The 14,532-nt window shown below is 50.2% G+C and overlaps 1 protein-coding gene across 1 annotated transcript; it reads right to left on the bottom strand.

Moving 5' to 3' along the window:
* Positions 1–2,790: 2,790 nt before the first annotated feature.
* On the bottom strand, positions 2,791–12,778 carry PPP1R14B (protein phosphatase 1 regulatory inhibitor subunit 14B). Its single transcript, XM_079957503.1, has 4 exons — positions 11,877–12,778; positions 6,515–6,598; positions 5,707–5,739; positions 2,791–3,280 (listed from the first exon to the last, which is right to left on the bottom strand). The coding sequence occupies exons 1-4, from the start codon at positions 12,102–12,104 to the stop codon at positions 3,212–3,214; spliced, it is 414 nt and encodes a 137-aa protein (XP_079813629.1). The 5' UTR covers positions 12,105–12,778; the 3' UTR covers positions 2,791–3,211.
* Positions 12,779–14,532: the final 1,754 nt, after the last annotated feature.

Here is a 14,532-nt window from a genome sequence, read left to right as displayed (position 1 = left end):
CAGTGAAGCAGGGCGAGAACATGATATAACAGATAAGTTTGCACTGCAGAGCAGAAAACTGCGCGGGGGTGTTCCCCCCCAGTGAAACCACCAGTGTGAAAGCTGCTGGGACCCTGCCAGTATTGTCTACTGTGAAAGTGAACAGTTGTGAGCATTGCTGCAGAAGGCTATAGTGAAGGGGCAGGATGGGTTGCTGTGAGGAACTCACTTATCATCCCTGACAGAGAGGGACTAGCTCCAGAATGCCTTTTGCAAAGAGACCATTCTCCAGCCTCCCTTGTTCAGTATGAAGAACAGTTGAGACAGTGTGCGCACACTGTACTTAAAAAAAAACACCAACCCCTACAAATCGCATTTGTGCCTAATTTTGCAACCTCCAAGAATTAATGCCAGTGAAGTGATTTTCATGTGTGGTATAATTAATTGTTCCTGTCAGGGCTGTGGAGAAACAAACAAAAAAATCCTATTTAGCAAGGCACAACTCCCCCTCCCCACCTTTAGAAAGCATTGCCATTTCCCACACCCTGATTTCAGTGTGATTCTCACCACATAACTTTCAAGACTCATCCTTTGGCCATAAGGGTTAGAAAGTTGCTTCCCGCCCCCATGCCCAAAATAAAATTAAATCAACCTAGGATGTTAGGAACATACGAACCTGTCTGATTAGGCCGGGGGCTTATCTAGCACGCAGCATTCTGTTCTCCGTGGCGAACCAAATGCCCCAATGGGACACCCACAAGCAGCATCAGAGTGTAACAGCAACTCTTCCTTCTTGAGGTTTCCTGCAGGTGGCATTCATGGGCGTATGGCCTCCAACAGTGGAGAACATGGCCAGGTAGCCTAACCCTCTGAATTTGTCAAATCCTTTTTAAAGCCATCTAGGTTGGTGGCTTATACCCACTGTGAGTTGCTGCAGCAGAATCCCTTGGCACGTGAGTGAATCTTTATGGTTTCTTGGCACAGAGCAGCAGAAGCGGCTTTGCAAGCGAACTACTTCCTTGCATCAACCAAGGAGGGAAAGCAGGAAAAAGTATGTGTGCGGGAGAGAACTAAACCACCCCTCCTTCATAAAAACAAATTCTGCCAAGGCCACAGTGAGAAATTGGGTTTGCTTGTGGGTGAGGAACCTGCCGGATCCTCCAGATGTTCTTGGATCTTTCCCATCATCCCTGGCCATGGGGTTGTTGGGGCCCAAGGAGAGCTGGGGGACCACAGCTCCCCCCACCCCTGGCTTAGCCTCTTTCTTCAAACTGGGGAGGTTGTGCTTGCTGGCAGAAAGCGAACTCTGGCTTTCTTCCAGCTGCAGGAAATGAGGCACCTGCTTTAAAGGCAGCCACGCCCTTTGCGGCAGAGAGCCAAAGGGAGCCTTGCAAGATGCAGCTTGCGGGCGCAGCAGCCAGGAGGACTGCTCCACCCTCGAGACAGCATCTCTCTCGCCCTGCCCTGCCCTGCCCAGTCTGGGAACCACGTAGTGTTTTGTGGCAAGGCTGTGGCTCTGGAGCCTGGTTTCCCTGTTCCTTTCCCTCCCCTCTGGGGCCAGTGCCAACCCCCCTTAGGCATCTTGGTTTGGAAAGAAGAGCCACGTGGAAAAATCAGGCCGGGGCCAACTCCAGAGGCCAGGGCAGGCCATTTCGCAAAACACACACACACACACAAAACTTGCCTGGTGACTTCAGGCAGGAAACACGAAGCCCGATTAGTTCCAGGCCCCAGAAGACATTCTTTCCTTGCTGAGTTCAGCCCCGCCACAAGTGAAGGGGAGGGGGAGGCTCTGCCTGCGTCCCCACCAGGGACAGCGTTGCTAACTGGGGGACCTGTAACTCTGCACTTGGCCTGGCCTGCAGATGCACTTGGTTGAAAATACTTGCTGCAGGCGGTGAGGAAGGGGAAGATGGTCCACTGGGGAGCAGGGAGCAGAATTTCCTCTTCACTTCCAATTCACCAGCCTAGCTGGTCCAAAAATCTCCAAAACACTTCTGTTTTTTACTGTTTTTCAGTATGGGTGACAATGATAAGCCAGAAGTGCATATTATTTCATTCACATTCAGTGAGCAAAAGGCAGCATCCATAGCACTCTCCACCCTGCCCTCGCCCAACAATTGCCTTGCAAGATAGGTTATAAGCCGAGAAAGCGACTTGCCCATGGTCACCTATTATGTTTTCTGGCCAAGAAGGGAGTTGAACCTGGATTCTCCCCACTCCAGTCCTACATACTTGGCCAGGAAGTGACACAAATGTCCTCCCAATTCACCAGCAAACCAAAAATCTCCAAAACTCTTCAGTTTTTACTAGTACTGGTAATAAGCGAGAAGCAGGTATTCAGTTTTATAGCCTATTTTACTAAAGACAGTGGCTGCGGCCCTCTTTTCTCTCCCCTCCTCACCCTTCTATTTCATCATAAAAGCCACCCTGCGAGGTAGACTGTAGGCCAGGCATAAGCAAACTCGGCCCTCCAGATATTTTGGGACTACATCTCCCATCATCCCTGACCACTGGTCCTGTTAGCTAGGGATGATGGGAGTTGTAGCCCCAAAACATCTGGAGGGCCAAGTTTGCATATACCTGCTGTAGGCTAAGGTGAAATAATTTGCCCACGGTGGCACGTTAATTTTCCTGGTCAAGTAAGTATCTGAACCCAAGTTCTCACCCCCAAGGCCTGCCACACTACTTGCTTGCATAACACTGCTTTCTCTTCTTTTTAAAAGTGAAAAGGTTTTGTTAAAATACACGTACACAAACACTTGTCTGCCCTGGCGCACACTTCCGTCCCCTAAAGCAGAAACCAGACCCTTGTTCTCAAAGCATTTTTATTAAATTTATATAAAAACGCAAATAATTAAAAAAAAAAAAACCAACCCAAACGTTCTAAAAAAAAAAAAAAAAAGATTTATCAGGATCCTACCCCTCTTTCTCTTCCCCTGGAAAACAGACGTTCCTCTTTCCCTCCTCTGATGCTCACGGGTGGAGGAGGGTGACGGACAGGAAGGAACAGCTTGGTATTGCTAAAAAGGTGTCCAGATGGTTTTGATTATCAAGGCAATCCCACCGAAAAGGGAAGGTCTTCTCTTATAAGGGCAGTAGCTGGTTCTCCACTGGACCCCTGAAAAGCTCCCTTCTCCCTCTCCAACCCAGCCAGCAGCCAGAGTCTCAATGACAAACTCTCCAAAGAGGAAGGAGGGCAGCGATGGGAGATCATCACACCAGTGGCAAGTCACTTCTTCTGTGGAGTGCTGAGCTTCTGCATCCCACGGATCTTGTCTAACAAGTCGGCAACGAAAACCTGGTGGGCGACAGGAGGCCGGGGAGAGGAGGAAAGGGTGGGGCGTTAGCAAGGAACCCAGAGTCAACGTAGAAGGCATAGGCACCGGATCTCTAATCTGCCCTTTTAGGTTGCGTACATACAGGGGGGAGAAAGAATTTTGGGAACTCTAGTTTGTTTAGGGTGCTGGGAATTGTAGCTCAATGGGGGGTAAACTACAGTGCCCAGAGTTCCTTTTTTTGGGTGGGGGGAGGAATTGGGTGCTTTAAACATACAGTGTGTACACAACTGTAGACTCGAGCTGGCTGCGTATTTTAACTCCGCCCCCCAATAGTTCAGTGCATCATTAACTTTTGGAACTTGCATCACATGATACCCATTAGCCCAGAAGGTTTTAATGCGGGTGAGGAAACTTGGAACTGTGATAATGCTTCTTGCTTTCTTGGTCTTATGTGGCTGGAATGTACACATCTGTTGCCCTGTCCATTTTTGCTTCTGGCTCTGCTTATACAGTGGTACCCTGGGTTACATATGCTTCAGGTTACAGACTCCGCTAACCCAGAAATAGTACCTCTGGTTAAGAACTCTGCTTCAGGATGAGAACAGAAATCGTGCTCCGGCAGCGCGGTGGCAGCAGGAGGCCCCACTAGCTAAAGTGGTGCTTCAGGTTAAGAACTTAATTTGTTCTGGAGGTCTGTTCTTAACCTGAAACTGTTCTTAATCTGAGGCCTCCAGCTGCCGCCGCGTGATTTCTGTTCTCATCCTAAAGCAAAGTTCTTAACCTGAGGTACAGCCTGCAATGTGGCCCTCAGATTAAAAAAGAGAAGTTCCTCTCCTCTGCTTTAAATGTGTTATTACATCCAAGCAGAACCTCCACAAACAGAGGCAGTCTACCCCTGAAATGCAGGCACCGGGGATGAACAAAGTCTGGCAGGCATCTTTGCATCCTGCTGGTGAACTTCTAGGGGTATCTGCATGGAAGGATTCAGATCAAACACTGGTGAGGGCTCATACTTGAGCCTGCTTAGTGGCAGTGGAGGCAACAAAGAAGGCATACTTGGCTGCTTCCATTGCATCCTCATTGTGCCATCCGGCAGAACTTTTCCAGGTGGTGCAGGGGACTCTTACAGTCTGGCCAGACTTGTTGGCAAAGCATTTTGAAAATAAAATCAATGGCATCCACGAGATCTTAAAGCAGATGAAATCTCATGGGGTGCCCAGAGCGCTGCCTGGTCCTGTTGTGTCGGAGGAGTTTCCGTCAGTAAGGCTCAGATGTAGACAAGGCGTTTGGGTCGGTCAGGGCAACCACTTGCGCCCTGGACCCGTGCCTCCCTTGACTGATAAAAACTAGCAGGGAGGGGAGTTGTAGGGTTGGGACCCCGAGGGTCATCCAGTCCAACCCCCTCCAATGCAGCAATCACTACACACGCTCCCCCATCCAATTTGAAACCATACTGGCCCCTGGTTAGCTTTGCAAATGTGCCGGCAGTTTCATTGCTGCACCACTATAATTCACAGCAAAGTGATTCTTTGCTCATTGCTGTTCGCTTTAAAGGCTCTAGAGCCTCCAGCTTCAGATGCAGTACACTGGAGTGTTACAAACTCAGGCAACAAATGGGCAGGGAGAGCACTGCCTTCATGCCCTGGCTTGCCCGCTTCTTAACTTGCTGGAAATCTAGGAACTGCACTGGAATCTAGGCCAGGGATGGGGAAAACTTTCCCAGCCCTAAGGCCGATTTCCTAGGGAGCCGCCTTCTGAGGGCCACATGCCCATGGGTGGATGGGGCAACAGACTCTCTATCTTTGCAGAGCCCAGCCCCACAAAACTCAGAGCCTCCTACCAGGACAGCTCACTGCGGCCAGGCAAGCAAGAGGCATGATCCCTGTTTCAGCCAGGCGGAAGAGCTGGAAGGGGGAGCCAAGCCAATGCAGGGCCTGGGGAGCGTCCCAAGGGCCAGACAAAGAGGCCTCGGCGGGCCAGGCAGCACGGCCTGCAGTTGCCCACCCTTGAGCTGCCTGATCCAGCAAGACAGTTCTTGCCTACTTCTACCCTGGGGGCAGAAATGACAAACGCAAGCAACGCCTCCCGTTCTGTGATGAAACCAGCAGCTTTCTGTGGCAGTTGAGATCCTTCCCTGAAATCTCTCTGCCAGGGGAAAAGGGAGTGTGAGGAGGGGAGACAGCTGAGCAGCCCCTCCCCTAACAGGTGCCGGAATGGGAGGGGACTCTCTTCCCTGCTGTGAGAGAAGGAAGGAACAGGAGAAGATTGGGAGCTGGTGCTGGGCAGAGGCAGCTGCTGCTGCTCTCCTGATCTGCCAAGAATGCAGCTGTGAAGGGAGGAGGGCCGGGACATGGGGGGCTTCTCGAAGGGAAGGATGTGGGAGCATTTAAGGGGTCATGGGAAAAGCGGGATGGGGTGGACTCAGGGTAGGCAGGCAAGCACTCACCTCTGTGGGCTTGTAACAGTCAACCAGGAGCTCCTGTTTTTTTGGAAAAAGAAAAGATAAATTTAGATGCCAAAGGTTTGGACAAGCGGGAAGCCCTGTCCGCCCAGATCTCATTGAGGGACAGGCCACAGCTCCATGGCAGAGCATCTCTGTTCCATGCGGAAGGTCCCAGGTTCAATCCCTAATGGCAGGGCTGGGAGAGAACCCCATCTGAAACCCTGAAGAGCAGCTGCCAGCCAGTGTTGGCTGTACTGACCTAGATAGACTAAAAGTCTGACTCCACATGAACCAGATTCCCGTGTTCCTATTTTGAGAACCATGAGGACTTGGATCTTAAATTTTTAGGGGAAGACCCACAGCTTGGTGGTGGAGCAGGTATGGGAGGACCCGTGCCCCCCCCCAGATAAGTCGCTGTACTGCCATCACCCCCAAACCCACTGGTGACGCTAAGCAGGGCTAATGGGAGCCTGGTGACATCTGTAGGTTCCCCATTTCTGATACATTCCGAAAATAGAAATCCCAGTCTAAAACTCGCCCTTAATCTCTAGCCAAATCCCGAGTGTTTATGGCAGCAACAGAAGGCCACTCTTTTTATTTATATATAAAGAAATATTGGCAGATAGTATGGTCTCCAGATTGCTGACCAGAACAGCCCACCCACTGCTTGGCTGCCATTGTGCGAAAACAGCATCTGGTCTTCCCAGGCAGCGCATGGGGGGCCCCCCCTCCTCTCAACCCCTCCTTTTTTAGGGGGGGTGGGCTGTGGAAAAGGAAGGGACACCCTCCCCCTTTCCAACCCAGCTCCTACCTTCACTCGGGCGCTCCGAGACTCATCACTCTCCATGTCCAGGAGTTCGTCAACATCTATTTCTAACTCCGGAATCTCCTCTTCCTATAAGAAGACAAAGAGAAGAACCTGCCAGGAATCCACTCATTTTGTTTGAAGGTGTGTGTGTGTGTGTAGCTGGAGCATGAAAGGAGTTCTGCATGTAAAAACCTTACCCAGGGCAGTGGATTGGCGGCGGGGGGGGGGGGGGAGGCTGAGAGTGCAAGATTCAAATGAACTCTTCAAATGAACTCAAATTGTATAATAAAGGGCAGAGTTGCAGTGTTCAGATTACAGGAACAACACAACCCCTTTTAGGATGCTGTGGGGGGGGGTACTTCACCCTCTACCTACCTCTCCATATAATTTCAGCAGTGGTAAGGTGTCTAGTAGGGACGCGGGTGGTGCTGTGGGTTAAACCACAGAGCCTAGGACTTGCCAATCAGAAGGTCGGCGGTTCAAATCCCTGCAACGGGGTGAGCCCGTTGCTCGGTCCCTGCTCCTGCCAACCTAGCAGGTTGAAAGCACGTCAAAGTGCAAGTAGATAAATAGGTACTGCTCCGGCGGGAAGGTAAACGGCATTTCCGTGTGCTGCTCTGGCTTGCCAGAAGTTGCTTAGTCATGCTGGCCACATGACCCGGAAGCTGTACGCTGGCTCCCTTGGCCAATAAAGCGAGATGAGGGCCACAACCCCAGAGTCGGCCATGACTGGACCTAATGGTCGGTGTCCCTTTACCTTTTTAAGGTGTTAGTAAAAGGGAATCTCCCTGCCCCATAGATGGAGGCAATTCAAAGACCAGTTGGGTGTAAGTTGTTGTTTACTTTTTGCCTTCTCAAAGAGGGATGTCATCGAGGATTTTGTTTCCAGACTTCCCAGGACTGGAATCCTGCCACACTCATCTGCTACAAGTTTTGTCTGTGTTCAGCTCATTTGGGGGCAGGCATTCCCACACCCCCTCAAGCAGCTACAATGTTAAGGCTTCCAACCCTAGTCCCCAACTGTGACGGTTGTGCTGGGGGTGGGTGGGTGGGCACCTGATTAATCATTGTCATTCTCTCCTTTCCTGGATTCAACTGTTTTAAAAGCTGAACAGTTGAATCTTCTAGGTCAGGAGGATGCCGGTTTGTGGCCTAATTCCACACTGGCACTGAAAAAGGAGGTGGGAAAGAGTGGATCATTTCAGTGCCCACCTCCACATATGCCTTTCAATGCACGTCATCAAGGCAGAAAATGTTCTCAAACCACCTAATTCTGCTGCACTTATATACCAGGCTTTGGTCCTGTGTACAGTGCTTTAGTACTCAAGAGGTACTCAAGAGTGGTAACAAAACATGGCCAGCCATCCACCCAGGCATGCCCTTTTCAGGATACCCCATGCCAACAGGAGGTGGGTGGGGTGCAGTCTTAGGTTCCCCACAATTTTTCTTTGTACTTTTGGAAACCTTGGGGTTCCCCCAAAAGCCTCATGTTTTTTCCTCACTAGCCAGAGTTTGTTATTAGAGGGAGTTATAGGCAATCTGTGGGAAACTGGAGGCAGACCTTAATTCCCTAGGCTTTAGGGTAGCAGAGAGGCCTTCCTGAGAGGACGTTTAGTCAGTTCATCAGTTAGAGTAAATGGGGGGGGGGGGAATCCACAACCTGTTGTGTAAAGCATTTATTTATTGGACAGCAGTTTTGAAAGTTTTAGAAGTCACTTTTGGAGGAAAACAAAATATGGATGGTAGGTACTGTCTTAAAAGAGTTTGGCATCCGCAACCACACCTTTAAAGCATGTTTGTATCACTTTAACTGTCATGGTTTCCTCCAAAGAATCCTGGGAAATGTAGTTTCCCCTGCCAGAGAGCTGAAATTCCCAGTACCAGTAACAAACTACAGTTCCCAGGATTCTTGTGCTTGAAATGTTTCCCGTACATGCTACTCATAGCATCAGAGAGTGGGAAGGGACCCTGAGGATCATCTAGTCCTGGGTTTCCCAAATGGGGGTCTCCAGCTGTTTTTGGACTACAACTCCCATTATCCTTAGCTAGCAGGACCAGTGGCCAGGGATGATGGGAACTGTAGTCCAAACACAGCTGGAGACCCCAGCAGCCAGCTCCTAACCAAGTCTACTCAGAAGCAAGCCCCACTGGCACCTTCATTTTACACTTTTAGGCGGCCATCGAAAATGTTCCACTTTAACCAGGCCTTTGGCTGATTGATATCCAATGCCCTTTTAAAATGTGTTGGGGAACAACCCCAATAAAGGGGTTTGTTTGTTTTTATTATTTATTTTGTGTTTATATATTGTAATTTTACATTGTAACCGCCCTGAGACCTGAGTACAGGGTGGTATACGAATTTAATTGATTAATAATAATAGTACTACTACTACTAATAATTCAGTGGGGCTTTCTCCCACGTAAGTGGGGCTAGGGGTTGCAGATTAAGGGTTGTAAATGGGGATAATCCTACTATAGTAAAGGTAAAGGGACCCCTGATTATTAGGTCCAGTTGTGACCGACTCTGGGGTTGCGGCGCTCATCTCGCTTTATTGGCCGAGGGAACCAGCGTCATGTGGCCAGCATGACTAAGACGCTTCTGGCGAACCAGAGCAGCGCATGGAAATGCTGTTTATCTTCCCGCCGGAGCGGTACCTATTTATCTACTTGCACTTTGACGTGCTTTTGAACTGCTAGGTGGGCAGGAGCAGGGACCGAGCAACAGGAGCTCACCCCATCGTGGGGATTCGAACCACTGACCTTCTGATCGGCAAGCCCTAGGCTCTGTGGTTTAACCCACAGTGCCACCAGCGTCCCTTAATCCTACTATAGAACAGACCTATTGAAACAGATAAAAGGCACTGAGCAATGCAAGTCCATTCATGTTAATATTGTGAAGCGCCCTGAGACCTTCTGATGCAGGGCGGTATATAAATCTAATAAATAGTAATTTCAGCGAGTCTACTCTGAGCAGGGCTGCGTTGGCTGCAATCCTAAGCTCCTTTAAGCTCCCTGCTAAATCCACGCAGGACTTGCCCTGACTGGTACCTCCAGCCGAAAGGCGCAGCCTGGTAACAAGGGAGTCATTGAGGGATGCAAAGGAGAATTCAAACAGCTGAGGTACATTCTCAGCTGCAGAACAAGGCCAAAGGTAACTGGGTCACGCACACACTCCCCCTGGCATTTGTGAATCAACTAGTGTGTGTTTTGTTTTGCAAAGACCCAGCGGCTCATCTTCCGACCCCCTTGACTAGCTACTTACTGCCCCATTAGCCTACTCAGACGCAAGCCCCATATGGCCAGCTAAATCCCCCCCACCCCAGTATGCGGGCTGGCCAGCTGCCAGATGACATTTGGCAGGCGGGGGGCGTGTGTGCAGGCGCACACACACAAGGAGAGGGCAGACAGAAAGTTGATCCTGCTGCTGCGGCCTGGACAGTAAAAAAAATTAGACACTGGTCTCGTATTCGAATGCTACCTTGGCTGCAAGTTCGGGGGGGGGGCGGCAGGGTTAGCGCCATCAACTGCCCACCCCTGCTTGGTTTCAATCTCACCCACCCATTTTACCCTTAAGGTTTCTGGCAACAAGCATCTTGCAGCGTTAAAGAAAGAAAAAGAAAAACCGTATCTTAAATGACAGCTGCTCCTCTCAAGAGACAGCTGCATTTGCGGCCTAAGGCCACACTTCCAAACCCAGAACAGCATAGCATGCACAGCAGAGAGGGTGGGGAACGCCACTCCCCACGGCACAATCCCTCCACCCACCCACAATGCTGCAAAATCAGGAGAGGATAATTCCCTCCCCCCTTGCTCTTTTTTAAGAGGTGCTGGGGGAAAGGAGGATTCGAACACAGGCCCCATGAAGGCCTTTGAGCACTTGTGACCTTAAGTGACCTTCACCATTAGTTGGAGGGGGTGGGGAATAAAAGCAGGGATCCTGGCATCACCATCTATCCAGGGATAGTGCCCCTCCAGGGCAGGGAAGAAGAACAGGAGAATCTTGGGGCGGGAGGGAGAGGGTGAAGCATTTTGCTGGGCATGTGGTCACTTCTGAAGCGTACGCTCCAAAATTTGGCAAGCAGAAAGAGGAAAACTGGCACGGGGTCAAATGCCCAGTGGAGATAAAGGGAGGTGGGTGGTTGAGTGAACACAAGATGCCCTGATGAGCCAAAAATCGCTAGATAATGCCCTTTTAAATTAAAAATATAAATGAATAAAAGTTGGGTTTGGGCGGCTGGGGCAAGAGTTTTTTCTGGTCTGTGGAAACCATTTTCTCTGGAGAGGCACAGGCCTTGAAACTACAAATTTGTGATTCTGAAGGTGGGAACAAGCACCCAAGTGTGGGCTTGGGGAGGAATAAAAAATGGGAGGGGTGGCATCACACCCACTCAGTGGAAATGGGGGGCCTTCCAGAAACTAAGGGCGTTTGTTCTTGGGGCTGCAGAGAGGGGGAAGGCCTGAAGCTTGGGACGGGGCAGGGGCTGCATATGGGGTGTAAGTTGGGTTAGAAACAGTCCCCAGATTCAGTGGGTGGAATTTGCCAAGGAGCGAGACCCCCACTCTGCGGGTCACTAGTCCTCAATGTCCCTTTTCAGAGCCTGCACAATACCTGACGACAAAAGAACCAGGTAACGGGGGTGGGAGTGCCTGGGTAGCCACTCCCTGAACCCGGGCTGCATTGGAGGGTAATGGGGCAGCATATATGGGGAGACAAGGTGGGGTGGGAGGGGGCTGCATGAGCTGATCTAGGATCTAAGTTGGGTTTTACGGAGGATGTAACAGGGTGGAGGAGCTGGAGACATTAAAGTCTCCGGAAGAGTGAGTTTGGGGGATACCAACATAAAAGGGTCAGGATTTCCAGGGACTTTTTTGGGAGGTGGCAGGGGCATCAAGTTGAAAGTCAAGCCTGCATTTCTAGACAGCGTCTCATTCATTCTTTGTTATCCACCACTTTCTTTGTACTGCTGTGATGGTAAATAATATTATTGTAAAGGTTATGTTTATGTGACCAGGAGGCCTGCCCTCCAGATCAAGATGGCATTGGGGCATAGGGTATACTTTGGGGTCCATAAACCTCTTCCTTCCTCAAGACTGAACAAGCTCCTGGGGGCAGAGACCTTAAAAAAGAAATTATTACAAGTAATTTTTGTGGGGTGGGAGTAGCACAAAGCCTTGCAACTGTAAGAACAAGATTCATTGAGTGAGCAGTTGAAATGCACGTACAGGCTCCACACACATTAAGGGGACGCCATAAAGTGGGTCTGGGTTATAGGGGCCGCGATCTAGCACCTGAATGATGTAAGGAGCCTAAATTATAAGGGATTGTAGGGAAACCTGCGCGAGGAGAGGATTTCGGAGTTTTTACCTGGCAGTCATAGAGGACCGTCAGCTGTTCCAAGATCCATTCTTCCAAGTGGAGCCTCTTTCGGAGCTCTTTGCGATCGTATTTCACCGTCACCCGCCCCTGGCGCCGGACCGGGCCCTCCTCTTCCTCTGCGGCCGGTTCTCCCGCCGGGGGGCTTTGGAAATACACCCGGGGCCCCGTCCCCGCAGCCGCCGGGGGGCCGCTCTCTGGGCTGCAAGGCGCCGCCATCCGAACCGGATCGGAACCGGAGCGCGAGAAGGAAAAAGAGCGCGGATCAACCGCACACACACACACGGAATCGCTGACTCCGCTTCCTTCCTTTTGTCTTCTTTTCCTTCCCCGACGCCACGTGGTGGGGACCCCCGGGTTGGATCCAGAGGGCAGAAGTAGCCCCAGCACCGGACTGGGCTTCCCCACCCAAACCCCACTCGGCTGAACCAAAAACCGAGAGAGAGGGGCAGGCAGGCAGAGAGAGAGCTCGAGGCGAAGCCTGCCCAGAACCGAGCCTCAAGAGGACTAGCGCCACGTGCAGTCCGAACCCAGGGAAGGAACCGGGGGGTCTTTTATTTGGTTTGGTATGATGGATCGCTGCTCCTTGTTCCCTGCGCCACGTGCGATGGGGTCTGGATCTGGCCTCTTCTTGCACACACAAGGGCAGTAACTCGGCGCCGAACCAGAACCGGAATCCCGAACTCCGCCTTTCTTTCTCTCCTCCTCCTCTTTGTTTGCAAAACTAGAAACCGGTTTCGACTCTCCCCCTCCCTCCGCCCACCCGATCCACCCTCCGGGCGCGATTGCTTCACTCCGCTTCAGGAGTTCCTTAAGTCAAGCAGGTCCAGTCCGGGTTCCGATCCGCTTTCGCCTCGGCCCTTTGTCCCGCTGCTGCTCCTGGGGCTGCTGCTGCTGCTGCGCTGGCTCCGTCTCCCCGCTCCCCCCCCCGCACCCCACCCCGCCCCCTTAAAGGGCCAGCACGTCGCTCTCCCTCTCCAGCCAGCGCTTGCCCAGCTGCCCTGCCTGACCACCCCCAGGGCTGGCCGGCTGGGCGCCCGCCTCTCTCTTTGATACCACATCCATCCCCCCCCCAGCTTGCCCCACCCCACCCCAATGCACCCCCCCTTTCAGATCTCCTGTCTGGAGACATGTTTTCTCCCCCACCCCCCTCCGCCCACTCCTCAATCTATTCTCTTATCAAAAGGGTGTGCCCGGCTGTCACACACACACGCACCAATTTCTGTCTGCTTTGCCACAATGGTTTGAAAATTCCGCTTTGTCAGTCGCTTTGATCACTATCTCTCCGCGCGCCTTGTTGGAAGAGAGGAGGGGCGGGTGGATTAGCTTCCATCAGGTTAATCTTAGTTTAATGGCTTCATTTGTTTATTAGGTTAATGCTTGTGACCTGACTGGCATCGTATGGATGCTGTTAAGGCGTCCACGTGAATGTCAGGACATCAATAGCAGCAGGGGTAGTTCTGAACCACAAATTGTATGTGTTTGTGTGAGAGAAAGAGATTTAGACACAGAAACATAATTTTTTCTTACATATCAAAAGATTTAATATTATTATTATTAATCTATTCATAGCCTTCTACACAATTGTCTCAAGGCAATAAAGAACAGAAACAGCAGGGGAAAAGCAGATGCGTTTAAATAGTGTTAGATTATACGAGATTTGGAGAGGAATTGCTTTTTTATTGTGCACAGAGCCATATAAATAGATGTTAATAATATTAAAACAAAATAAGGATACAAAACAGGCACTCATGGGCAAAGGCTCATTTAGCCAGCTGGAAAAGCCTGTTGGAACAAAAATGGAATAAAGAAGTGCAAGTGCGTGTGATCCGATGTTTGTATCCCATGTCAGTCCTACTCAGAGTAAACCCATTAAGATAAAGAGGCATGATTCACTTGCGTCCATTGATTTCCATGGGTTTACTCAAAGTAGAACTTAGTTGGTGCAAGCCATTATTTATGATGTAATATATTGATAAAAGTATGTATGAAATTTCAATAACCATGAATGAAACTCAGTTTACTACGGCCCAAAAATGCACTGTGAGTCTCTGTACACAGACGCATGCTTGCTTATTTCACTCGATAAAATATATGCATGTATACAAATATGCTAGTCCAGATAGGCACAAATATGGATGTCATATCAGGCAGATGGATACATTTTTCATTGCGTCAACTGCATCATGTATATATATGAATTGTGTGTGTGTGTTGGTGATGGTAATGATATGTGCTGAATCATTTTGTCTGTGTATAGACATTTTGGAAGAGCGTATGCTTTCTAATGTATACACAAATTTTGTCTGTCTGTGTATATGTGACGTATACACACAAAACTGAAGCCACTTTGGTTAAAGGAGGAGTCTCGTGGAGCTTTCCAGTTAAGTGGGGTGGGGGGCTATTTCTGCAAAGCAAACAAACAAACACCCCTCCCCACTTCTACCCCAATCCAATTGCAAAGTCTCATTGCTTCCTGCTTCTGCCATTCTGCAACAGGCATATTTGTCCTATTTAAATATGATTTCCAGATCTGAAGAGGGCAAAACTCCAGGGTGGTGAGGAGGAAGTGAGATACTTATTTTTTAAAGGGGGAAGGGTCAGCATGTAACCCTGGCGCTTCCAGTACTGTGATTCATCTGGTTCT

The sequence above is a fragment of the Podarcis cretensis genome, assembly GCF_951804945.1.
Source record: "Podarcis cretensis genome assembly, chromosome: 16".
In the NCBI taxonomy this organism is placed as follows: domain Eukaryota; kingdom Metazoa; phylum Chordata; class Lepidosauria; order Squamata; family Lacertidae; genus Podarcis; species Podarcis cretensis.
The sequence above is the reverse complement of the archived record's forward strand: the minus strand, read 5'-3'. Positions and strand labels throughout refer to the sequence as shown.